Here is a 24,223-nt window from a genome sequence, read left to right as displayed (position 1 = left end):
GAGCTCACGCAATTTGGCTCCAGCAGCGCAGTCGTCCACCACGGCGATCAATCGAGGTCGCGCATGCTCGCCCAACATCGTCTGCATGACCCTCGCATGCTCCAGTGAGCGCTCCGGAGCGCCTGTGAAGATGAGTACATCTGCATTCTGCATGCCCGAGTCTGCAGGAACGTCGCCGTGGCGATCCTGAATGGAGTTTTGGAACGAAATGAGCTCACCCTTGGCAGTTCGCTGCAGAATGGTTTCGTTCATACGCCGCCACTTGTCTGCGCGAGCCTCGTCAAGCAGCGGGACATTCACGCGAGCGCCATAGAGGGACAGCTCCAGCGCGATTTCAAACGCTACTTCGTCGTCACCGAGCACCACAGCACTCTTTACACGATAGAACGGTAGCAAGGGCCTGGGATCCTTCCCACCTCCGCGTGTAGAAAACAATGCTTGAGTGCTGTTGTGGCGGCTAAGAGTGCTGTTGTGACGACTGAGGGTGCGGTAGGATTTGCGGTCGTCTTTGCCAGCTTCGATGTCCGAGTCGGCTTGATCTTTTTCGTGTTCAGGTTGCGTCTGAGTGTGCGACTGGGCTGCTGCGGCGGCGGCCTGGCGATCAATCATGCTCTCACCCGCGCCACGAAGCCCCAGCGAGCAAAGTACGGGGCCGATAACTTGGTTGATCACCACCGCGGCCACGATTGTAGCCGAGAACTCGGCTCCCCAGTCGTCGGTAATAAGCTCCTTCACCTCAGCAGCCAGACCAAGAGACACACCAGCCTGCGGCGCCATGGTCAGCCACAAGTGCTTGTAGTGTTGAGGAGGCAGCTTCAGCAGAAATCGCCCGCCTCCATACACGGCCAGGAAAATGGCCGTGTAGCGCAGCACCAGATACAAACTCATCATCGGCAGCACACTCACCACCTTGTCCAGCTGCAGGGACGCCCCCGTCATGACGAAGAACGGCAGGAACATGTACGGCGCTACGGTATCCAGGATCACGTGCATCTGTGGGCGGATAGCAGCGTAGTGGCCAGCGGCACAGGATGCGAGCATCAACACCAGCAAGGCCTCGAACTTGACCTGCCACACGAGTCCAAAGTGCGCGGTGGTGAGGTCGCTCAGCGTGTTCGTGAAGAGGTAGAACAGGTAGCCCATGAGCAGCCAGATGAAGCCCTTGAGGTACAGCGCCTTGCGCTCCGTCCACCATTGGGGCTTGTCTAGCAGCTTGTCCGAGTCCGTCTCCTCAACGTAGGCGTTGTGCGGGTGGGGCGCCTGGTCTGGGTCATCCATCACCTGCTCGAGGTCGCTCATGTCCTGCTTGCTGTCAGTCCGCTGGCTACTCTTCATGCGGCGCTGGGACGTGGAGATTCTGGAGGAGGCCACCGACAGCGCATGCGCCGGCACGCCCGACGCCGCGAGACCCACGTCGGGCTGGCCGCTCGGCAGCTGGAAGATGAGGATCGTCACGAGTCCGAGCAGCGCGCCGAGCACAATGTTCATGAGCACGACGCCCATGGTGAAGGCGATGCTCTCGGGCGAGACGTCCAGCTTGGCGCAGTAGATAGAGGCGACGACGCGCGAGACGGAGAAGGACACGAGCACGACGAACTCGGCCGTCATGCAGGTGCCGAGCGCCAGGTGCGTGAAGGGTCCGACGCTGTTGAGCTCGATCTTGAGCGCCATGACCGTGGACGGCGACACGAGCACCGAGATGGAGGCGAACATGAGCGCGATGCCTAGCTGGCAGCTGTGCGCCAGGTCCGCGTAGAAGAAGGCGCCGGCGGCCAGCATGAAGACGGTGGTGCCCAGCGCCATGGCCGTGCAGTAGTAGGTGGACAGCAGCGCCAGGATGGGCTTGATCTGCGGCCGCAGCTCCGGCAGGTAGATCTCCTGCCCGGCCTGGAACGAGATGAAGCTCAGCGCGAAGGCGTTGACGTACGAGCCGAGCATGTCCACCACGTCCTCGTTCAGCAGGTTGGCCAGGAAGGGCCCCGACAGGATGCCGGCCACGAGGTACCCGGTGATGAGCGGCAGGCGGAAGTACTTGGGGAAGAAGAGCCCCAGCGGGTGCGCGCCCAGCAGCACGAGCACGAAGGCCAGCAGGTGGCTCAGTGTGTCGGGCACGTTGCCCCACGAGTTGAAGGGCACGGTGTGGTCCGCGTCTTCGTCGGCGTCGGCCAGCAGCCGCGTGGACTCGAGCAGCGAGCCGAAAGAGCTGCTGGCGTTCGCAGTGAGCGCCAGCGCCGCGGCGAGCGGCAGCCACACGCGAAGACAGCGGCGTCCCATTGACGGAGCGCGAGGGAAGGCGAAATGGCCCATCGCCTCGAACTGGCGGCGGCGGAGGCGATACGGATCGGCCTCTTGGTCACGCAGGCCCAACGCCACATCGACAGCATTGTACAGTTGATGTGGTGCCACCCGATTTGGAGTGCTGGGAGAGGGTCGGCTACCAAGCATGCTACAGTGGGTCCCCCCGTTCTCGCAAGGGCGGACCATATCAAATCTTCGGATTCATAGGATTTACCATATCTAAGCAAACGTAGTTGACAGAAACCATGGTTAAGTAGAGTTGATGATGATCGTCTTATTGACGAAGACCCACAGTGCCAGACACTAAGCACGTCTTGCCCAGATTTGAATCAAAGTTGGCGGACGTGTCATCCCTCCCGAGGAGGGGGTAGGAAACCTTTTGAAGAAGAGCGTGAATCGCATTGCGCACACGGCGGGATCCAACTTGCGGAGTATAAGGTCTAACAGTTTATTAGAGGTCAGTGGTGCGAAAACGGGGGTCCCACTGTACTTACGACGAAAGGTCGCGCGTTGTGCCGGGCGAATTTTGGGGAGTGATGGGCGGCAGCAAGACGCTTCGCTACGGGTTCAAGGCAAGAAGCAGCATTTCGACTGCAACACGCAGGCGATCGGCCGTCAGTGGATGGTCTCCATCATGGAGACCTTCACGTCTTCGCGTGGCAGTCCATCAAACACATTGCTTGTCGCGTTGCGTTTATCGGGCGGAGCTCCGGAACCTTCAAAGCAACTTCAGCCTCGTTGCTGAAGCAACGAGGCTGTTAACTCACCGAACCGACGGCGGTAGCAGTGCTAATTCGGGGCAAGACCACATGGACAGGGTAGCAGTTCAGTGACTGCGACGGCACTGCTCGATGCAGGTGCAGATGCAGATATATCTCCCCGCCTTGTGGCTTGTCCCAGGCAGTCGGGTGTTTTGTTACCTGGCCGAGAGAACCTCATTTCCTTTCTCCAGCGCGCCATGGTACAAGTGCCTGCCGATGCCTCCTCTAACCATGGCGGTTAACGGAAGGCACCGGCAAGTCGTCAGTGGCAGCAGATCGCACAATAACGCTTGCCACTGTTTAAGTAGTCGAGTACGGCGCATCATCTGCTATCCAGTCGCGACAAAAAAACACGCGCATGCTTGTTGCAGTGAGATAGCTGTGACTCCTCGCTGCGCTTGACGAGGAGTTGAATGCCAGCTACGAACCAGCCAGCGCGCGGACTTTTCCGACGTTCGTGACCGTTTAACACTCCGTGCCGCCCGTCAGTCTCAAAAAACTATCATCTAACCCGGCTACAATCCGGCCTGGCCTTGACTACTTTGCGTCCCATGTCGATCATCCAGCATCGCTGCCGCGTTGTGAGCACACTCGCCGACACCCTCTACGGCGCTGTGCACATCTGCCACGACCTCGCCGCCATCGTCGAAGGCGCCGACCCGGACGACGCCCTCGTCGTGCTCAAGCACGTCTCACTGCACCGAGCCATGAACATCATCAATACGCCGCGCCCCAGCTCGCAGCAAGCCCCCGACGACCCGAGACAGGAGAAGTCTGTCGCCAACGCACTGCGCCAGGCCGGCGGCCACCGTCACGTCGTGCGCTACCGGGACGACTTCATCGCCGGCTCCGAGCTCTACTTCGTGCAGGACCACTGCGCCGGCGGCGACTTGTACTCACTCGTGAGTCTCGGTGAAGGCAAGGGCACGCGGCGCCTGTCCTGCTCGAGCGCCATGGCCGTGCTGGCGCAGGTGGCCTCGGGCGTGGCGTTCCTGCATGCTCACGACATCGCCCATCGCGATCTGTCGCTGGAGAACGTGTTTGTGAAGGACGGCGCGTGCCAGGTCGGCGACTTTGGGCTGGCTACGCGGCGACCTCGTGGCTGCCGCGGTCGAGTGGGGAAGGCGTACTACATGGCTCCGGAGGTGGCTGCCTGCGAAGAGTATGACGCGAAGGCGGCGGATATATGGTCTCTTGGCGTGATGGTCTTTATTATGCTTGTGGGCTATCCGCTCGTATCGGATGCTATGAGTGCGTCGAAGACGTTCAAGCTGATCGAAGGTTATGGAAGTGTGTCTTTCATTTTTGAAGCTTGCGGCGTCGATACGTCTAGATGGGGCGCTACTGAGAGCTTACTGCCCGCCATGCTCACAGTTCGGCCAGGGTCGCGCTTGTCGATCGAGCAGGTGCTAGCTCACGAAGCTCTCGCTGGTGTGGACGGCGCTACTAGCACGATGTTGATTTGATTTTAATTATTTGATGTATATCTACGTGTACATGTAGCAGCAATATTTGTTTTGTGGCATACGAGTGTTCTTGTCCAGCATCGCGACTTATTTAACACTGGCGACCTAAGTTGAAGTGATTCCGTTGCCCATCTCTGATTGGTCAGTCAAGTTGAAGCAGTGATGGCGAAGAGATCATTTCCATAAGAAACAGGATCGCACTCGTCCAGTAGTTCAAGCGGGGATCTCCCCCTAAAGTTACGACGAACTTCCCTCTCGACCTTTAGATCACACGCTATAACTCCGAATGCGATAGACACCCTTGCGACAGGCACTCCTGGGTTGCATGATTGTTCAAGTCGGGTTGGCCATCGATCGGTCAGCACGAACGGCGTACTACCCCGCCGATTGCAGGTCGTTAGCATCGACAGACAGCCCGAGGTTGGTGTTATCGGTGCAAGGAGAACCGAGGCGCTGGCAGACCTCACGATACCGCGTTGAAACGACCACATCGCGTGCTCCCTCTGTTCGGTGCCGTTTTCCTCCGTAGAAAAGCAGAGGTTCGGTCGTAGCGGAGTTTGGGGCAGCGAGACGAACGGCAGTTGCTGGCGTAGGAAAGAAGCGCCACCCACACGGTCGATATAACTGGTAGAACGGGAGCTCAGCCACCCGAAGCGAAAAGAAGCGCGCTCTGCGGGGGCTACAGACTGACGCCGCGATAGACACCGCCACCACTCTTAGCCATGCCGTTTTGCTCTATGCAAGACAGGCGACCAGCGAAACCCCAGGGATGATTTATCGTACGTTTTAGTAAGACAGATCCGAACAGTGTTTCGAAATGTGGTAAGGTCTGTGGGCAACGAACAGGTCGACTGGTTGCGACGCAACCGCAGGGGGCTGGCTGAGACTCGGCAGGCAACTGACAGCGCAGCCGCCGCCCTACCAGAATATGCTGCCTTGCTTCAAGACGACCTCCATGCCATTCGTCTACGGCGCTCCGTACCTGCTCAGTGTCAGCCCGGGCAGAGCGAACGGCATTGGCACAGTTGCGAAGATCCAGCTGGCCCACTTGGCTCACTTACGTGCATAGAATCACGTAGTGATACTGTTCCTGGATCGCGGCGGGATCCAAGCAGCCCACTTCAACTGAACTCAGTACGTACGGCAATTCGTATACAAGCATGAGTAAGCCCCCCCCCCCCCCCCCCCCCTGGACACCTACAGCCGCTGTGTGCATCGATCCCCCGGCTGAGAACGCGCGCCGTGTGTGAGCGAACTCTTCGAGGAGGATCGTCTTGAGTAGCCCCAGCCCAGCAGAGTGTGCTGAGCTGGTCTGCTGCAGACCGTTTCAGCAGATGAAGCACGCCAGCGATCACCCTCTGGCCCGGCTCGCTTGCTTGCGTTGCGATACGAAGCGTTACACAGGACAACGCTTTGCACTTGCTGTGCTTGAATTGCCTCTTCTCCTATTCTCCGCTAAAAGTTTGTCAATGCCGTTTCAGCCGTTTCATGGTTTCCAACGTGTTTATAGTGCCAGCGCCCACACGCTGTGCACTCACCTGACAGAAGGCGCGAAGCAGAGCTGCGAAGACGCAGTGAGACTGCCTCAAACGAGGCACAGCGATGCCATTCAGAGGACTGCCTGCACAGAGCAGCTCGGTGCAGTTCACTCATTTGGGAATTAACCCACTCAAGCACAAGCCGCAATCGGAACGAACGCTTCGTGCCCCATGTCGATCATCCAGCATCGCTACCGCGTTGTGAGCACGCTCGCCGACACCCTCTACGGCGCTGTGCACATCTGCCACGACCTCGCCGCCATCGTCGAAGGCGCCGACCCGGACGACGCCTTCGTCGTGCTCAAGCACGTCTCACTGCACCGAGCCATGAACATCATCAATACGCCGCGCCCCAGCTCGCAGCAAGCCCCCGACGACCCGAGACAGGAGAAGTCCGTCGCCAACGCACTGCGCCAGGCCGGCGGCCACCGTCACGTCGTGCGCTACCGGGACGACTTCATCGCCGGCTCCGAGCTCTACTTCGTGCAGGACCACTGCGCCGGCGGCGACTTGTACTCACTCGTGAGTCTCGGTGAAGGCAAGGGCACGCGGCGCCTGTCCTGCTCGAGCGCCATGGCCGTGCTGGCGCAGGTGGCCTCGGGCGTGGCGTACCTGCACGCTCACGACATCGCCCATCGCGATCTGTCGCTGGAGAACGTGTTTGTGAAGGACGGCGCGTGCCAGGTCGGCGACTTTGGGCTGGCTACGCGGCGACCTCGTGGCTGCCGCGGTCGAGTGGGGAAGGCGTACTACATGGCTCCGGAGGTGGCTGCCTGCGAAGAGTATGACGCGAAGGCGGCGGATATATGGTCTCTTGGTGTGATGCTCTTTATTATGCTGACGGGGTCCCCTCTTGTTTCGAATGCAATGACGGCCCTGAAGACCTTCCAGTTGATGATGACTGGTGGAGGCGTGGCTTTTGTTCTTGAGGCCTGGGGTGTGGATACGTCGGAGTGGGGCCCTGTGGTAGACTTGCTGGCCGGCATGGTAGTCGTGGATCCAGCCAAACGTTGGTCGATTGAACAAGTTCTTGACCACATTGCCTTCGCAGGCTCAGGCGATGAGGCTGTAAACATGAACTTGCTGTGAAGACGGATGGAGTGCTGTTTGAATAGCCTCAATTTGAAGTCTAATCTATGGAAAACGCTCGAACGAAGAGCGCAAGAAGCAAATAGGTTAGCAAAATATATTATTAACTAACCCAACACTTTTTTTTACTAAGCTGTAATATTTATCTGTGAGGATAAACTCACTCTTGGAGCTACAGCAGCGAAGAGCTTCATTACAAAATATATTCTCTGCGTGGGTAAATCCAAGAGCACACTTCTTCCCGGTTTTGCTTTAGTCATTTATCTTCTACTACTAGTAGGTAGTGACGACGCATGTTATTCCTGAATGAAACAAGCCCTTTGCGCACTACTGTGGATCGCGTGGCAGCAACAACATGCAAATGCTAATGGATCTGTGCCAGTATGAACGCAAAATGTGATTCGTATGGCTGGGTCATGAGCCTTTACACTTGGTTGTTACGTGCTCTGCACAGCCACTCGCACTGTTTTCCTTTTTAACACGCTAGCTTTTGTCGACCGAGTCGACATACTCTCTCCAAGGCTTCGGGAGGGGGGGGGTAGCCCAGGTTCGGTCACTGCAAAACAAGGCTACCGAGGCGTGAACAGCAAGCTTTTGTGATCTATGATCCTTTTGATGCAGAGGGATTTTCATGGCACGACAAGCACGACCCAATGATATATTCCGCCGTCGTGGTTGCCGATAGCGGTCGTCTTCAGGAAGACGCGCATGGACAATGGTATGAGATTGCCTGGCAGGTGTACCTTCCTATTGTGCAGCAAGCCTTGATGTCCTGGACACTAGGCTGTACGTACCGTGTCACCCCTGTCATCGCGTGCTGTTGACCAGAGCTGACCTTGGTCGCCCTCTTCCACAACACCCTTGGCAGGCAGTGCTATTCCTAACCGAAGACCCCGCGCAGTGGACACGCGATTCCCGTAGAGTAACTGCCGCGTCCAGCTGCGTGAAGTTCCTCTCGAGTGTTACGTCTGCCTCACCGCGGTGAGGGGGGGGTGCGCTGCCGGCCACCGCTGGACGGAGGGGCCTTGTAGTATCAAGCACAGCGCGCCATCGTCGATACCTCGAGCGAGACGCTGGGAGCGCGCATATCGGCGTATCTGAGGAGACCCAGTATGGCGACTGCTGCTGTTGCTGCTGCTTGCGAGCCTGGAGCAGAGACTCTCCGAGTCGGAGACTCCAACTGAGAGAGCGACGGGCTGGGCTTCATGATTCATGAAGGTACATCGTGCAAGTTGCACGGTGCAACTCAGCCAACGGCTCGGCAGCGGCTGCGCAAGATGGTTCTTCTGAAGGCCCGACACGCCACGCGCGCTATCCTTCCAGGAGGGCTGCTCTTTGCGCCGCTGAGGACCCGCCAGTAAATAAATTTGGCTCCGACTGGCGAAAAGCGGAGGAGTCATCGATACTGTTGCGATCTGACATTGAAGCGACCAGCGAAACACAGCTGGTTTCGAGTGCTTCCTTAGAAACCGCTAGAGGTGATGGCTGTGCCAGTTTACCGTACACCCGTGGTCACCCCTGGACAACCGAATGGGACTGTGGGATTCACTTTGGGCGGGTGGCCACGGTAAAACATTTTCTTGCGATGGTAGCGATTGCTCGCAAGAACTAACCAACTCCAACGAAGAGCGAAAACAGGAGCAGTACTATAGGATCGTTGGCTCGTCGTCGACTTATGCAAAATCACAGTTAACCAGGAAGAATCTACGAACAACCATGGTCAACGCTTCGTTCTCGCGGCCAACCACAGTTATCAGAATTGACACCAGGGATATGGTCGGCCGCGGACGGTCATCCATCCTCACGACATTGTGACCTCTGCAGTCTAGACCAAAACCTTCCACTTTCAGTGGACCTTCCAAACAAATCCAGAGTGTCGTCGCAGGAAGCGACTGTCGAAATCAGTGGTGTTTCGCTGGTCGCTTCAATATGGCTCCTCCGCTTTTCGCCAGTCGGAGCCAAATTTATTTACTGGCGGGTCCTCAGCGGCGCAAAGAGCAGCCCTCCTGGAAGGATAGCGCGCGTGGCGTGTCGGGCCTTCAGAAGAACCATCTTGCGCAGCCGCTGCCGAGCCGTTGGCTGAGTTGCACCGTGCAACTTGCACGATGTACCTTCATGAATCATGAAGCCCAGCCCGTCGCTCTCAGTCGGAGTCTCCGACTCGGAGAGTCTCTGCTCCAGGCTCGCAAGCAGCAGCAACAGCAGCAGTCGCCATACTGGGTCTCCTCAGATTACGCCGATACGCGCGCTCCCAGGCGTCTCGCTCGAGGTATCGACGATGGCGCGCTGTGCTTGATACTACAAGGCCCCTCCGTCCAGCGGTGGCCGGCAGCGCACCCCCCCCCTCACCGCGGTGAGGCAGACGTAACACTCGAGAGGAACTTCACGCAGCTGGACGCGGCAGTTACTCTACGGGAATCGCGTGTCCACTGCGCGGGGTCTTCGGTTAGGAATGGCAATTGTCTGCCAAGGGCGTTGTGGAGGAGGGCGACCAAGGCTAGCTCTGGTCAACAGCACGCGATGACAGTGGTGAAGATTCGAGTTCTTGTCGTACACTTTCCAACCGGTCGTACACATTCCAACTGGTCGTACATTTGCGTTTTCCATCGTACACTTCCTAGCCGGAGATATGACCGACGCGCAGGACTCCGCCGCTCCGTTCGCCCCGGGGGCGGAGCGCGCCCTGGACGCGTCGAACCGCGGCTACCGCCTGCTAGTGAAGATGGGCTGGCGCTCTGGCTGCGGCTTGGGCAGGCAGGAGCAGGGCGTCGTGGAGCCCGTCAAGATGAAGGAGAACCTCGTGTGTCTCGGCCTGGGCAAAGCGGTGGGTGCAACAGCTCCCCGAACAGCAACGCACTGCGCCATTTCACTGCGCCATTTCACTCTCTGGGTGCTGGGGGTTGCTGCGCCGCTGTAGGAGGAGTACGACCAGGTGACGCAGCTGGCCACGAGCGAGCGCCGCAAACTGGACGTGGAGGTGCAGGAGACCGCGGCGCAGGCGGCCGAGCGCGAGGCCAGAGGCGCCAGGCAGGAGCAGCTCAAGGCGGAGGTCAAGAGCATGCAGGCGGCCTTCTACTGCGCCGACTGCCGCAAGCAGTACGCGACCGTGACGGAGATGGACAACCACCTGAGCTCCTACGACCACCACCACACCAAGAGGCTCAGGGAGCTGCAGCAACAGAAGCGGCGCGTGGGCTCCGAGCAGCAGCAGAGCGCCAAGCGCAGGAAGGAGCAGCAGCAGGAAGAGCTCCTGCTGCAGAGGAGAATCGCCGCTCAAACCAAGGCGGCGACGGTGAAGGAGCCTGTCCCTCTCCCTCCTGCTGTTGCTACTGCTATTGCTGCGAAAGGTGATGCAGAGAAGCAGGCGAACCAAACAGGCACTGCTAAAGTCGGGTTCAACTTTGGCGGAGGGATGAAAATGGGCTTGAAGAAGCCCGCGAAGAAGCCACTGGCCGTCCCATCAGCTTTCACAAACCCATTTTCGCAGTAAGATGGGCGGAATTGGCACTGCAAAGCTCGATCAGGTGGTTTTGTTTTATTGCCGTAATGAATTCATACTACGACCGACTTGCTATTTGTGCGTGTCAAGGCGCCAGTGGCCAGGTTTTGATCTATCGGGAGGATGTGGAGCGACGGTTGCTGCTACTGATGCTGGCCCCGGACTTGAAATTGTCTCGAGAGTTGTCAGTGCGGGGCTACGAGTTCGTCGGCATACTGTGGTGTGATTGAATTTGGCGGCGTCTCAACGCATTTCACTCCTCATCGGTGTGCTTCAGCTAGTCTTCATGCGTGTTGCTTCGCTTCCAGAGGATTTCGGCGAGTGTTTGGTTACGGGCGGCCTTGGATCGGCTGGATAGGTTCGCAGGATAGCGCTCGGGGAATTTGTCGCCGTCTCTCCAATGAAGCGGAGTGTCCGCTGAAGGTGCAACGATAAGCTCCGACTTCGGCGATTTCATTAGCGCAACAACAGCATTCTCGCGACGTGCAGGATCTGTTACCGGTCCAACCCCATTGGCAGTGTCGGTGTCTTGGGTATTACTGCGACTTTTGCGTAAAAGTGCAATCGGATACTTCTCTCCACGTGCAGATCGGCTGCTCCCAATGCTCGCTAATGATGCTGCTGCTAGTGGGAAAACAACCAGGGAAGGTTTTCGCGGCACCTGAACTTGGTGGTCTTCCTTCGCGGCTGATTGGTCTATCTTGCGTCCGCAGTGTGGGCCTAAATATGGTGCCGTAGGATGGATGTGCACTGGTTTCTTCTCGGTATCAGGAGGTGCCGATGCAACACGCTGAAAACTGTTCCCACCAGAGGAACTCTTCTCACAGTTACAACGCCTGCAACCGACGCCACGATTCAACGTTTTGAGATCACGAACGTCTTGCTGGAGCCTCTCGAGGTTGCTAGCCATGCTCTGAACAAGTAGCAACAAGATTCTAAGCGTTTTGTCGGGGCTACTTCCTCCACTGAATGCTGCTGATATGTCCGACTCGAAGTCACTGGAGGAAGTGGTTCCGTCGTTACTATCTGCCCTAGAATTACGTCGTGAGAAGCTCTGTCCTGCGCGGGTACCGCTGTTCCGACGCTGCAAGGTGTTACTGATCTTAGCATCTGCTGAGTTGGCGTGGCGCAGCGATGAATCGTCAATGAATTCCTGATCAAAGCTTTGGAAACCGTATCGAATTGTCTCGTCAGGCGTGTTCACATCGATAGCCTCCACAAGTATACGAGCTGCCTCAGCTGCAGTCATGGTCGCAATTACTTCTGCTCGAGTAGTGTCTTTGATGCCACTTTTGCGCCGCTTGGCGGATACAGCTTCAATAATATTCTCCCACGGGGACGGAATCACCTTCTTCTCGATACGACTTTCAAGCATCTTTGTCAGTACGCGTCGGCGATCTTCCGGGTATCGCGAAATAATTGTTTGAAATGATTTTCGGCTTAACACGCACATTTCGACAAACGTGATCGCCCGGATGTTCGCGGTTCGTTTATAGTTCATGAGAAGACTCATTTCCCCAAATGCCTGACCGGGATGCAGATATTCTCGGTATCTTTTCGACTTGTTCGTGCCGACACCGTTGGGATAGCTGGGTCGTCGTGAGTGCGTTGGGCGAATTCTATGCACGTTCGTGAAGCTGGTTGTGTTGGCGTCGAGCGGTTCAAATCGAAATCCCAACAATCGTGGCGAATCCATGGAAGGACCAAACATACCTCTGCCGAATTCACACTGGGACTCGTCATCCGAGCTCAAATCATCAGAATCAGCATCATTATCGCTCATTTCATTGGGCTCCATGTCCTTGGTATCAACAAAATCGTGAGACGAAAGCAGCGGTTTATCAAAGTTTTCAGTAGATGTGTCCTCGTGTGTATTCTTCGGGTCCGGAACAGGTTTTGGTGGCTTTCATACCCGCGGTTGATCATCATCATCTCGCTCCCGATCTCATGGCGGCGAACCACATAGTCGTGAGGCATGTACACCCTCACGTCTAGGTTCAACACGATCTGAGTCAAGAAGTCTGGTGTGCAGAACTCCCAGAATTGAATCACAACGATGAGATTCATATGCTTGTACAGTCCGATTTCAATCCCCAGAGTGTGCGTGAGATCCTGCTGGAATTGGTGAATATTGCCATCCAGCGCTTCGTACTCCAGCCATACATGCGCATAGTACTCGTTCACACGCTCGCGTAGCTTGAGAGGCAGATCCATTTTATCCATGGTCGCGTAGACGGCCTCCATTTTGCGGTGGTAATTGGTGGTGTTGGCGTTGAAGTTGGACACGAGCATGGCAACGTTGCCGAATACAATGGCAAGGGTGACGGATCCGACGATGATGGCGACGGAGGAGTACAAGTTTTCTCCCCACGTACCGGAGGCGTTGCCTTGTCCTTGGATGAGGCTAACGGCGTAGTAGTAATCAGCAACGTATTGCTCACCGACGGTTAGGTCGGGCTTCAGGTGTTGCTGTGAATCGGAAGTGCTGTGCCCTCTGGTAACGACGTGCCAGAAGCACGCCATATAGTGTGCGATGAGCAGTACCAGCCACATGAGCTGCGCGATACCGATCAAGTGGGAGTATCGAGAGTAGCGTATCCATTCACCCACGTGATTAGCAACGCGCATGACCCGGCTTAATAGCACACCCTTTTCAAGTAAGGTGACACGGAGGAGTCGGAGCACCATAAGAGTAAGTTGTGTTGCCTGAAGGGCGGTGTGCGTTGTGCTGACCGAACCGGTGGCGAAGCAGAATGTTGCTTGGAGTGGCAGCGCTGATAGCACGTCGAAGCCGAACCACCTGTGGATGTAGTTTTCTGCGATCCTCTTTCGAGATGTGATGAGAACTCCCTGCTCGACGTAGGCGGTGTTGAAATGAGGCAGAAGGTCGAGCAGAAATATGCTCTCAAACAGTATCATGATCACTGTGGTCCCCCTTGAGCCTTCGCGGTAGTAGCTGGGTGAAAACGGTAGATACAGCAATTGGAGATGGTAGACAACAAGCATCACGATGCCGTGCACTGTTGAAGTCCAGCTCTTTGGCGTAATCGGAGATATTAAGGTCCGGAGCGCGTGCCTTCTCGCCTTGATTCCCGTGAACGACCGAATCGATCGCCGAAGTGAAAACCGACGAGTCCACTGAGGCTTGCTTCCGATAGCCTTATCAATTACAACTTCATTTGCGCGACCGAATTTGGACGGAAACCCCATACCGCTCGACATTTTGCGTAGGTGAAACCGTTGCATCATGGCGTCGTGCGTCGCTGCCTTCTGTACAGATTTCTCGAGGAGTTTTAGGGTGAGAGGATGGAGCTCACCCCTTTCCGTTTTACCACGAGAGGACGCCTGGAGATTGGATGCGAAGACTGTGAACGAACTTTCATCTTGCTGGTAAATGGATCTGGGGAAGTCCTGCGACGATGGACAGCTCGGGCCGACTCTGGTTGATAAACTGGGAAGTCCTTTAATGACAGACACAGGATTGGGGTGGCTCCGATCGTACAAGACAGAAATACATAGTCGTCTTGGTCATTCTGGTAGAGATATGGATCTGACCTGAGACCGAACAGTACCCAATACGGTATTGTCTCAGTTCGACTCCAACTGTGGGCTTTCGGGTCGTATTATCTATCGGCAAGGCAGAACAAACAGTACACAGCTCAGTGTGGACGGATGACATGTACTCAAGCCTTATGGTTCTCAGAGGCTATTCCTCTATTTTCACGCATCTTGGGTCAGGATTCGACTGTCTCGCGGATTCACGGGAACTTGGCGGTATATACTCGGTGCGTTTGCCCGCGAGCTCGATAGGAAGAAGGCGCTTCGGCCTGGGAAGTTTTTTCGGGGCCGTCGTGTTCGTCTGGAATTGGAGGCGTTTCGTTACCTGCGGTTGTTACGGCGACCACGGCAGGCAGGCTATGGCGAGCCTTAAGCTTTTGACGCATTTTACTGGCAGAACTCCGACGCAGCAAGTCCGCACTTGTATTACTCCGTTTCCACAGCATGTCCGCGAGTGTCGACTGACGGCCCGATTTTAGTGGACTAGAATGCTTGCCAGGCTGGGATTCTGCATAGGGGTCAATGATTTCTTGGGGCTGCAAGCTGTCCATCTCGACATGAAGTCCTGCTGGAAGATCAGACCGTGGCGTGACTTTCATCACCGAGTTTCCACGCTTTAATGCGAATTGACTCGGACGCTGACTTGAACGGCCGCTGTATATGATTCCCCGACGAGTATCGTTGTTATTGCCGCCCCGCGGGGGCGTAACCTCACTGTTAGGGCGACTTGTTCCCCCAACGGAAGGCGGGCGAAGCGATAGTAAGCTTGACTTCCGAGGTGGTTGGGTTCCATGCTGAACTGCTGCGTCTGTGGCCGTAGGCACCATGATATTCGGTTCATGGGCAGTCAAGCCCCGAACGCTTTCAAATTGAGCATCTCCTGTAGTATCAGGGTGAGACCGACGCTTTTTGAGACCCTGGACCGACTGCTGCCCACATTCCACATCTTCCAACCTGCAACAACAGCCTCTGCAGTTGGACCTTCGCGCTTTCAGCTCAGTTACGTCTTGTTGTAGTCGAGATATATTATCTACCATGGTATGCATGAGCTGCATCATGCTCTCCAAAGTTTTCTCCGTATTCCCCGCGCTGTAAGCGGATATTCCCGACGCATCAGACTCCGGTTCGGTTAATTCTGCCGTGGATGAACTTCGGCCGCTATCAGTATTGGAGTTTCGACGAGAGTACGCGCGAAAGGGGATTACACCGCTATTCGATCGCTGGAAAGTTTCTCTCAGACCACTGTTAGCGCGTTGCAAAGTCAAACCACTGTTGGATCGCTGCAATGGCTCTCTGAGGCCGCTGTTCGTTCGCTGTAGCATTTCCTTCAAGCCACTGTGGGTCCGTTGGAGCGCTTCCCGAATTTTGGTACCCACTGAATGCGCACGGCGTAGAGCTGGTTCATCCACAAACTCTTGGTCAAAGGTTTGGAATCCATACTTGATGGTGTCATCGGGAACATTCACGTCGATAGCTTCAACCAAAATGCGGGCAGCCTCCGCGGCTGTCATGGTAGCGATAACACTTGCACGAGATATGTCTTTGTTTCCGGCGACACGGCGTTTAGCACAGACTGCCTCGATGATATTTTCCCACGGAAACGGAATATCCTTCTTTTCGATGCAGCTCTCCAGCATCTTCGTGAGTACGCGTCGTCGGTCTTCGGGGTATCGCGAAATAATTTTTTGGAAAGTACAGCGATCCAGCACGCACATTTCAACAAAAGTCACCGCTAGAACGTTCGCTTGGCGCTTGTAATTCATGAGCAGACTCATTTCCCCAAACGCAGTGCCAGGGTTTAGATAGACGCGGAATTTCTTCGGTCGGTTAAGCACTTCCACGCTACTAGGGTTACTGTGCCTGCGTGGCCGATCCGTTTTAATCTCAGCCGTCGAGTTATCAGCGTCTCCGCACTGAAGCTCGAACACTGAGCCCGACAACCGTCGAATTGTTGCCGGAGAACCAAATGGCTCACTTCCGAGCTCATCATTCGATTCCTCATCCGAGCTCGTGTCGTCCCATTCGTCATTGCTGGCTTCATCCGCTTCTGGCTGTTCTGGTGAGCCTAGATCCTCAGGCATTAACAAAGGTTTTTCCGTATCATCACTGAAGTCAGCTGCAGTGAGGTCTATATCTTCATTGTGTTTCATAGGTTTGGAGAGTTTGCAGTAGCCCATGTTAATCATCATCATCTCGCTTCCAATCTCTCGACGACGAACAACATAATCGTCCGGCATGTACACACGTACTCCCAAACTCAGCACAATCTGAGTCAAAAAGTCCGGCGTGCAGTCTTCCCAGAACGAAATCTTCACCACCAAATTCATGAACTTGTACAATCCGATCTCGATACGCAAAGTGTGCGTCAACTCCTGCTCGAACTTGTTGATGTTACCATCGAGAGCTTCGTATTCGAGCCACACGTGCGTGTAGTATTCTTTTACGCGCTCACGGAGCTTGAGAGGCAGATCCAACTTGTCCATCGTGGCGTAGACGGCTTCCATCTTGCGGTGATAGTTGGTGGTGTTGGCGTTGAAGTTGGATACGAGCATGGCGACGTTGCCGAAAACGATAGCGAGAATGACGGACCCGACGATGATGGCGACAGAAGAGTAAAGATTTTCTCCCCACGTACCGGAGGCATTGCCTTGGCCTTGGATTAGGCTGACTGCGTAGTAATAGTCCGCTACATACTGGTATCCGACACTTTCGTCTTGCCTGCTTTGGCCAGCGTGTTCCCTTGCGACGACACGCCAAAGACACGCCATGTAGTGAGCGATGAGTAGAACAAGCCACATGAGCTGAGCGATTCCAAAGAGGTGGGAGTAACGCGAGCAGCGGACCCACTCCGCGAGGTGGTTTGCAACTCGCATAACGCGACTCAGAAGCACACCCTTCTCAGGGAAAGTAACTCGAAGCAGTCGCAGCGCCATGAGCGTGAGTTGGATACCTCTCACTGAAGGGCGAGTTTTGCCGATGGTCCCGGTGATGAAACAAAACGTGAGCTGAATTGGAAACGCCGATAGCAAGTCAAAGAAAAACCACTTGTGAATGTAGTTGCGTGCGATTTTCTGGCGTGATGTGACAAGAACTCCTCGTTCGACGTAAGCAGTGTTGAAATTAAGCAGAAGATCCGCTAGAAAAGTCGCCTCAACGATCACAATTGCGACGGTCGAGCAGAGTGAACCGTTCGGGAAATAACTTGGCGAAAACGGGAGATAAATCAACTGAAAGTGGTAAACGATGAGCATCACGATGCCGTGTACCGTCGACGTCCAGCTTTTCGGTGTGATTGGCGACGTTAGTCGAGACAAAAAGTGATTCCTTGCTTTCCCTCCAGCAAACGCACGCAGAGTGCGTTGCAATGAGAACCGCTGGCTATTGCGGCGCTTGCTTCCCGTGGTCTTGTCGATGATAACGTGTTTGCCCCGTCCGAAATTCACTTGGACGTGCTTGTCACTTGGAACTTTTCGAAGCTGAAAGCGCTGCATCATTTCATTGTGAGTAGCCGCGCGCTCCTGCATTTTGTAGACGTTCCTGCCGGACCCGGTCAGTGAGAGCACAGACATCGACAATGACCGAGGTCGCTGAGCATTAGCTGGCCGCTTCTTGATATGATGGTCTTGTCGGACCTTAGTAGCGATGATGTGCTGTCCTAATGCAACGAACGGACTGCAGCACTGCTGTAAATGCGTGGAGAATAAATGTGCAGCTTGAGAGGGAAGTAATTCTATGATGGCATCGTCTTGATGGTCTTGTCGGCCGTTATGTGCTGCAGTTGCGAACACCGCTAGGATCAACCAGCACGCGCAACGCCACAGATGCGGTTTAAACTTACTGCTCCTGCAAGACTAGATAGCCCAGGAGAAATGGAGGTCGAGGCGTATCGATTCTCGCTGCTGAGGATTGACTTGTGAGGTTGCCAAACGCAATACCCCCTCAGAGTCCTGGATGAGACAGAAGCGAACAGCTATTCCTCCTAACCGCGAAACGGCCGACATCTGGGGAGTGTTCGTACGCGGGGTGACGTGCGAACGCTCACGAGATAGGTGACATCGTGGTTTCGGACGAATTCCTGCAATGAATGCTAAAAACGAATATGCTGCGGGGATTCATCGGTTTTACGCCAAAGCGCACTACTGAATGAATGGAGCGTATGTATCTCTCCACCACCAGGGGGTGTTGAAATATCGATGGGTTCGCTTGGAGCAGGTTGTTTGAGTCAAGATTCTTTGACGGATCAAAAGGTCTCAGTCGGACGAAAGGCTGACGCTAGAGTAAGAGCTCATTTGGATGGACAGGAGTGGCTGTGGGACCGTTTTATCGGGTAGGGTGCTCATTGATCGAATGTAGGCAAGGTGGTTTCGCCCTACGCACGTTCTTCACATGTAAATTTAACGTGTAGCCGCACCTCGGGTCATTACGAATAGCGGTTGAAAATACTAGGGTTTGCAGTGAATGGGATGACGCTGTCATTCAAAGGTTACGCAACCTCGTAGACATCTCAAGTCGTAACTAACAACTCACTCGGCTAAACTAAGGCGCGCATTAACCTTTTGTTGTGGTTTCTACCGTTAACCAACACAACGACAACTCTTGTCAGATTTGAGTTTTAATCTCGCCGTACAAAATGCGAAGAAGGCGTCGCATTGTGAGCCGTGAGGAACGCCGACCACATTACCTCTGTGGCAGGTGGGGTTTCGTGCACAACGCATCAATTTGGCGATGTGGTGAACAGTCCGAGTCCGAATAATGGCGCGAAGCAAAATAACTGTTTCAAAGAAGATGTCCATTCGCGCTACCGCCTCCATTGAAGCCTAAAGAGTATCAGTAGTTACAAACTACGAATGATGGGACCCGTCCTGTGTGTACTCCCGGAGGCAGTCGTGAGCTACTCTGTGTAGGAGATCCCTGAAGGCTCTGTTGGTTTTGAGCGGTACACGTGACAAGTTGTCATTGACAACGCATGCATTCTAAGGCTCCGGCATTTTGGCTTCATCAGTTCACAAACACGTTAGAATCAGGCTTGGCACTCGTCAGTGATCCCAAGTAGCGCTGCAGCGATAGTCGATGATTCGTGTAGCGTTGAAGAAGATTGTCTTGCCACTCTATTTTGCTACGTGGAGTTTATCCATCGATTAAACTGGCGATTTGATGGTCTGGTAGAGGGAAGGATGTTTCCGGCGTAGGTTTTTGCTGTTGGGACACAGTAAATGGACAAGGATAGGTTCAACGTCCGCCTGCAATAAGTTGCACTGTGTAGTCGCGGAAGTCGCCGAAGGCATCGGCAAAGTGTTACCTAGACTAAAGTGTTAGAAAAGGTAGACTGTGAGCCTCAAGTCTCGCTGAAATCCTCATCGTCTGGCATACACTATGGAAAGGGTAAAAAGGCTATGTCGACCATGCTTGAGACCAAACGCTCACAAATGAAAGCGCACTCCAGCCTAGACCAAAACCAAAAAGCGAGAAGCATCGCCATTTTCAATCTCTTTGGAAGTGATTCGTCAAGACTTGACATTAAATCGTCACCTTACCAGCAAAGTTGGGAGAATCTCCTCGATATCAATCTCATCCGGGATCAGCTAGTAGGAGTGTTTCGAGCTAAATCGAGGATGGGTGCCTGCCGATGCCGATAAGAAACCCCCATTGCCTCTGAAAACGAGTTTCTCTTCTTCGCATCCTGAACATGCCTTATTTTTTTGGGGCATCAAATAGCTGTGCACCCGTTCTTGTCATGACGCTGAAGTTATTGATACCATCCGTCCTCGAGTGTACGAAACAGTAGGCACGTGTCGTTCAGCTTGGCTGCCTGCTCTCACCGTCTTGTCGCCTCAGACGCCAACCCCCGCTTGTACTCGCTTCTGACCCGACTGCTCCTCAAGCAACTAACTAGAACTCTCCTTTGCGAGTTTCAAGGCCTTCATAACTCAAGTATCACCGTCAACGCCTGCCAAGACACTGCTACAGCTTCTCAGCAACCGCCAGCTATGGCGAAAACGACGCCGGGTGGCTCGTGCGGGCCCCAGTCTGGCGTGTTAGGCCTCCCGCGACTCGTGTTCTACCTGAGTTGGCTGGCGATGCTCGGTTTCCATGCGGCATGCGCTCTGTACCTTATCGTAATGGCGGCATCCTACTTTAAGATGACAACAACCGAATACGCCTTATACGCTCCATTGTGGTCCGACACGGGATTCAAGTACTTCAAGGCCTTCGGCGCTGCGTATCTCGCCGTCGTTGCACTGCACGTGATTCAAGTTCTCCACATCTTGTACCTGTCGATCCGCAGCAAGCGTCTCGTGCTCCACTGCGAAGGCTCGAAGGCGTGCTCCAAGGGTGAGTGCAACTCGAACAAGATGGTTTGGGGCTTCGACCTGGCGTTTGCAGCTCGCGAAATGGTCGCGATCGGGTGTTTGTCGTTCCAAGCATTCCAAGCTAGCAAGTGGGTGCCACGCGTGGGCTTCAACAACCTTAACGCGGCCATCCTGATCTTCGCATGCTGGGTCACTCCATTGATGCAGTTCCTTCTCTGCAAGTCCATTGCGCTCAGCCGTGCATTGTCGCTGCTAACCAGCTTTGTATTCTGCACGTTCCTGGCCAAGGTGATGCCATCTCTGCTGTTTATCTCCTACGCCGACGTCTTCGACATGGAAGCGACGGCCTTCGCCACCAGAATGATCTACGACCCGACGTTCTTGGCGGTTCTAGCTCCCGAGAACAGGATGATGTTCGCCACGAGTGTTGGGGATTTCATCTCGAGACTATTGCCAATCATCTGCAGTTTCGTGTCGCTCGTGATGCTGGAAGGAGTCCTCACACGCCGAGACGATAAGATCTCACCGGGCTCATGTAGCACATCGAAGGTTGATCCCAACCAAATCGTCACTGTGGAGACGCTGGACGCCCCTGATGGCGCTTCCAACACTGCAAACTTAGAAGCTGGTACATCGACGAAAGCTCTGGGTGAGTCGCGATCGGCTGAGCAGACCCAGGCAGGGATGCTGACGTCGAACCCCGGTTGTACCTGGCCGCTCATTGTGGTCAAATTCGGCATTATCGCCTGGGGCATCGTCGTTCTAGCCTTCCACGTCAAGGCTCAATCACAGCACAAGACCATGCCGACAGGATGTTTCTCGGCGACTCGCCCGTGGCTCAACTCCAAGGTCTCGTGTCTCGCCTTCGTGTACGACTGCGCGGTTCAGAAAGCCATGTCCCCCACGAACGATACCATGGCGGCTTTCAACTTTGACCCGAAGGCACTCGGTAGCCTGAACTTCGTCAACTGCCCCGCGCTCATGGTGCCGAGTATCATCCAGACTTTCCCCCAGCTTCACAGCGTGCAGATCTACAACTCGGCGTTGTACGCGTGGGGAAGTGACGCTGCACTTGTTCAGGACTATCACCCACGCCTGAAGAGTGTCATAGTCATCAGCGTCAAACTCGCAGCGTTCCCCGAAGGTCTCATGGGTGTGCTGCCCTCTTCGTTGGTAAACCTGCAGTTCTTGGCCACGACGTTGACAACCGTGCCGAGTGACCTGGGCACCAAGTGGGGCGGAGCAACTCGCACCCCAATCAAGCGTGTCGGCTTCGAGTACGGCTACCTCATGGTCGTCCCTGCCGAGACTTTCCAGCTACCCGTGCTCTCGTTGTCGCTTGCTGGCAATCCCATGCTGTTCTCAATTCCATCGCTGGCGAACGTAGCAGCGAATACGTACCTGCCTCAACTTACGCTGGACGCTGCTCCGTTGGCAGCACTGCCAGCGACTATCGACCCGACCGTCAAGATCGGAGACTTGAGCATGGAGGGCACCAACGTGTCGGTGCTGCCCGACTGGACGAAGACCCAGGTGCTGACCAAGATGCACTTGTACGGCTCGGCCTTTTGCCTCAAGTCGACGGACGCCCAAAAGGAGGCAGCCAACGGCATCTGCTCCGTGAGTCGATTGACATCCGCGCCACCAAACCCCCTCACCCTCCTAAAGAACGTGTATGGGGCCTAAAGCGTGGAGCAAGTTGCGACGTACCGGTAATAACTACAAGTCCCTGAATTCATAACATCAAGTACAAATGCAAAATGTTGACATCCCCGACATTGTTTTCACGCCAGTCAGCTAAAAAAAAATCCTCGAGTCCTACATCGCAGACGACACCAAAGCAGCAAAAACGAAAAAGTCTGCACCCTTCGCCTCGTTCCGTCACAAGAAACCCGTATTGAATACACGTCCGGAGCCAAAATGAGCGCTCTCACCTTCCTTCCTCTCTTCCTGTGCCTGTACAACGATCGACTCTCTCGGACTTGAAACTATCTAACCGGCCCGGTTAGAACTCGTACGACTCTCTCCGGGTGTGCGGGGACGGCGCGACGCCGCCCATGGGAATGTGCTGCATTGGTGCCGGCGGTGCCTGACTCGTCACGCCGACACCCGAGGCGCCCAGGCCGCTCGTGACACCGACACCCCCCGACGCGGCGAAGTTGGGGTTGCTGCCGAACGGCCGACCCATGCCCACAGTGCCCACGGGCTGCGACGGGATGGCGCGTCCGGCCACGCGGGGCGACGGCGCCGCCGAGTTCATGGGCGGCTGCTGGTTGTAGTAGCTCACGGCGTTCATGGACACGCCGCCGTTCTTGCTCATGTCGAGGCCGATCTCGCCGGCAGTGCCCGAGCCCACACCGGCAGGCCGGTTGTAGCTGGCGTAGGTCGTGGCGCCCGTGGTGCTGTGCGGCGCCTGCACCACCGGGTTCTTGGCGAAGGCCGGCGGCGTGTTGGCCATGTCGTCGTCGTCGTCCTCGCGTGCGGCCTTGGAGCGGCGCACGAGCGTGAGGAAGATGACGGCCACGGCGATGACGCCGATGGCGGCGCCGATGATGGCGAACACGACGCTCATGTCCGAGCCGGAGCTGGTCGTGTCGCCGGCGGCGGTGCCGGAGCTGCCGGACCTGCTGGAGGTCGTCGAGTTGGTCGTCGTACCGGCAGTGCCGGTCGAGTTGGTGTCCGACTTGGACGACGTGGTGCCGGCTGTGCCGGTCGAGTCCGACGTGGTGCTGGACGTGCTGGTGCTCGTGCCGCTGGTCTTGCTGCTGGAGTTGGTGGTGGTGGAGGTCGTGGACGTCGTGGAGCTGGCGCTGGACGTGGTGGAGGACGAGCCCCAGACGGACGAGCAGTCCACGCCGAAGGGGCAAGAGCCGCTCACCTTGACGTAGCACCCGTCGTCGGCGAACGTGATGCAGGGCGGACAGCCGCCGCTGGACACGGTGCACGGCGTGGACGACGCGCCGCCTTCGTAGCACGTCTCCACGGACGAGCACTGCGACGTGCTGGCGGCGAAGACGGCGTTCATGGCGCTGACGGAGCTGCCAGAAGCTGTGTCAGCACATACAAGTAGCGTAAGTTAGTTGTCGGATCAGTTGAATTGCATTTGGTCCGACACTGTTTCGGCGGCTGATAGAACGTACCGGCAAGCATCGCCGCGGCGACGAGAAGCCACGAGGTTTGCATCGTCGTTAGGTGAAGAGCGCGCGGGTTAGAGACTCTCCTCTCTCTCTCTCTCTCTTTAACCACTCGGGTGGGTTGCCTGTTGCGATTGCCTGTTGCTGTTGCCTGTTGCCGACCTGTGAATCCCGGCGGCTTTCCTGTTGCTGTTTTTGGGCGGGGGTTTAAGCTGCTGCTGTGCTTTCCCCTCTCTGTGGTTCTGTACGCACGACGATGCCAGCGCAATGGGGCTGGCCGCGAGGTGGTGGGCTGCGACTGACTGCGGTTAGTACACTGGAGCTCGTCGTGGGGGAGCCCCCAGGAGTCCCGCGTTGCCAGCCTATACCCGTTCGCACGCTCGTCCGTCTGGCTCGAATCCGCGCGCGCCCATTGGCCCTCGACGTGGCTCGCAAGCCAGTTATCGCAGCGTTTATGCCCGGTTTCTCCTTGAAAATGCTGTCGATTGGTCTAAATTCAGATGGGGCTGGGGCTAGAGGTGGCGTAACGGCAGAAGAGACCGCTCACCGGAAACAGCAAGTGCAAGTGT

General features: G+C 55.7%; 5 protein-coding genes across 6 annotated transcripts; 2 read left to right on the top strand and 3 right to left on the bottom strand.

The window, feature by feature from the left end:
• Positions 1-815: 815 nt before the first annotated feature.
• On the bottom strand, positions 816-2,274 carry IUM83_10034 (Necrosis inducing protein NPP1 type; the record flags this gene model as incomplete). Its single annotated transcript, XM_067934515.1, has 2 exons — positions 816-833; positions 907-2,274. The coding sequence occupies 2 exons, from the start codon at positions 2,272-2,274 to the stop codon at positions 816-818; spliced, it is 1,386 nt and encodes a 461-aa protein (XP_067793267.1).
• Positions 2,275-9,781: 7,507 nt separating this feature from the next.
• IUM83_10033 (G patch domain-containing protein 8) lies at positions 9,782-10,642 on the top strand (the record flags this gene model as incomplete). Its single annotated transcript, XM_067934514.1, has 2 exons — positions 9,782-9,976; positions 10,070-10,642. 2 exons carry the CDS (start codon positions 9,782-9,784, stop codon positions 10,640-10,642), a joined length of 768 nt encoding a protein of 255 aa, XP_067793262.1.
• An 864-nt stretch (positions 10,643-11,506) lies between these two features.
• Positions 11,507-16,761, bottom strand: IUM83_10032 (Voltage-gated Ion Channel (VIC) Superfamily; the record flags this gene model as incomplete). 2 transcript variants are annotated; one of them, XM_067934512.1, is made up of 3 exons in its annotated part: positions 12,431-12,452; positions 12,564-13,286; positions 15,923-16,761. In XM_067934512.1, 3 exons carry the CDS (start codon positions 16,759-16,761, stop codon positions 12,431-12,433), a joined length of 1,584 nt encoding a protein of 527 aa, XP_067793260.1. The 2 variants fall into 2 exon arrangements, with proteins under 2 accessions (XP_067793261.1, XP_067793260.1); XM_067934513.1 differs by lacking the exons at positions 12,431-12,452; positions 15,923-16,761 and adding an exon at positions 11,507-11,564 and having other exon boundaries at positions 12,564-13,279.
• Positions 16,762-20,196: 3,435 nt separating this feature from the next.
• IUM83_10031 (uncharacterized protein) lies at positions 20,197-22,206 on the top strand (the record flags this gene model as incomplete). The annotated part of the gene is made up of 1 exon (XM_067934511.1): positions 20,197-22,206. One exon carries the CDS (start codon positions 20,197-20,199, stop codon positions 22,204-22,206), a length of 2,010 nt encoding a protein of 669 aa, XP_067793264.1.
• A 319-nt stretch (positions 22,207-22,525) lies between these two features.
• Positions 22,526-23,703, bottom strand: IUM83_10030 (Carbohydrate-binding protein; the record flags this gene model as incomplete). The annotated part of the gene is made up of 2 exons (XM_067934510.1): positions 22,526-23,568; positions 23,661-23,703. The coding sequence occupies 2 exons, from the start codon at positions 23,701-23,703 to the stop codon at positions 22,526-22,528; spliced, it is 1,086 nt and encodes a 361-aa protein (XP_067793263.1).
• Positions 23,704-24,223: the final 520 nt, after the last annotated feature.

The sequence above is a fragment of the Phytophthora cinnamomi genome (genome assembly GCF_018691715.1).
Source record: "Phytophthora cinnamomi strain GKB4 chromosome Unknown Contig29, whole genome shotgun sequence".
NCBI classification, from domain to species: domain Eukaryota; phylum Oomycota; class Peronosporomycetes; order Peronosporales; family Peronosporaceae; genus Phytophthora; species Phytophthora cinnamomi.
The sequence above is the reverse complement of the archived record's forward strand: the minus strand, read 5'-3'. Positions and strand labels throughout refer to the sequence as shown.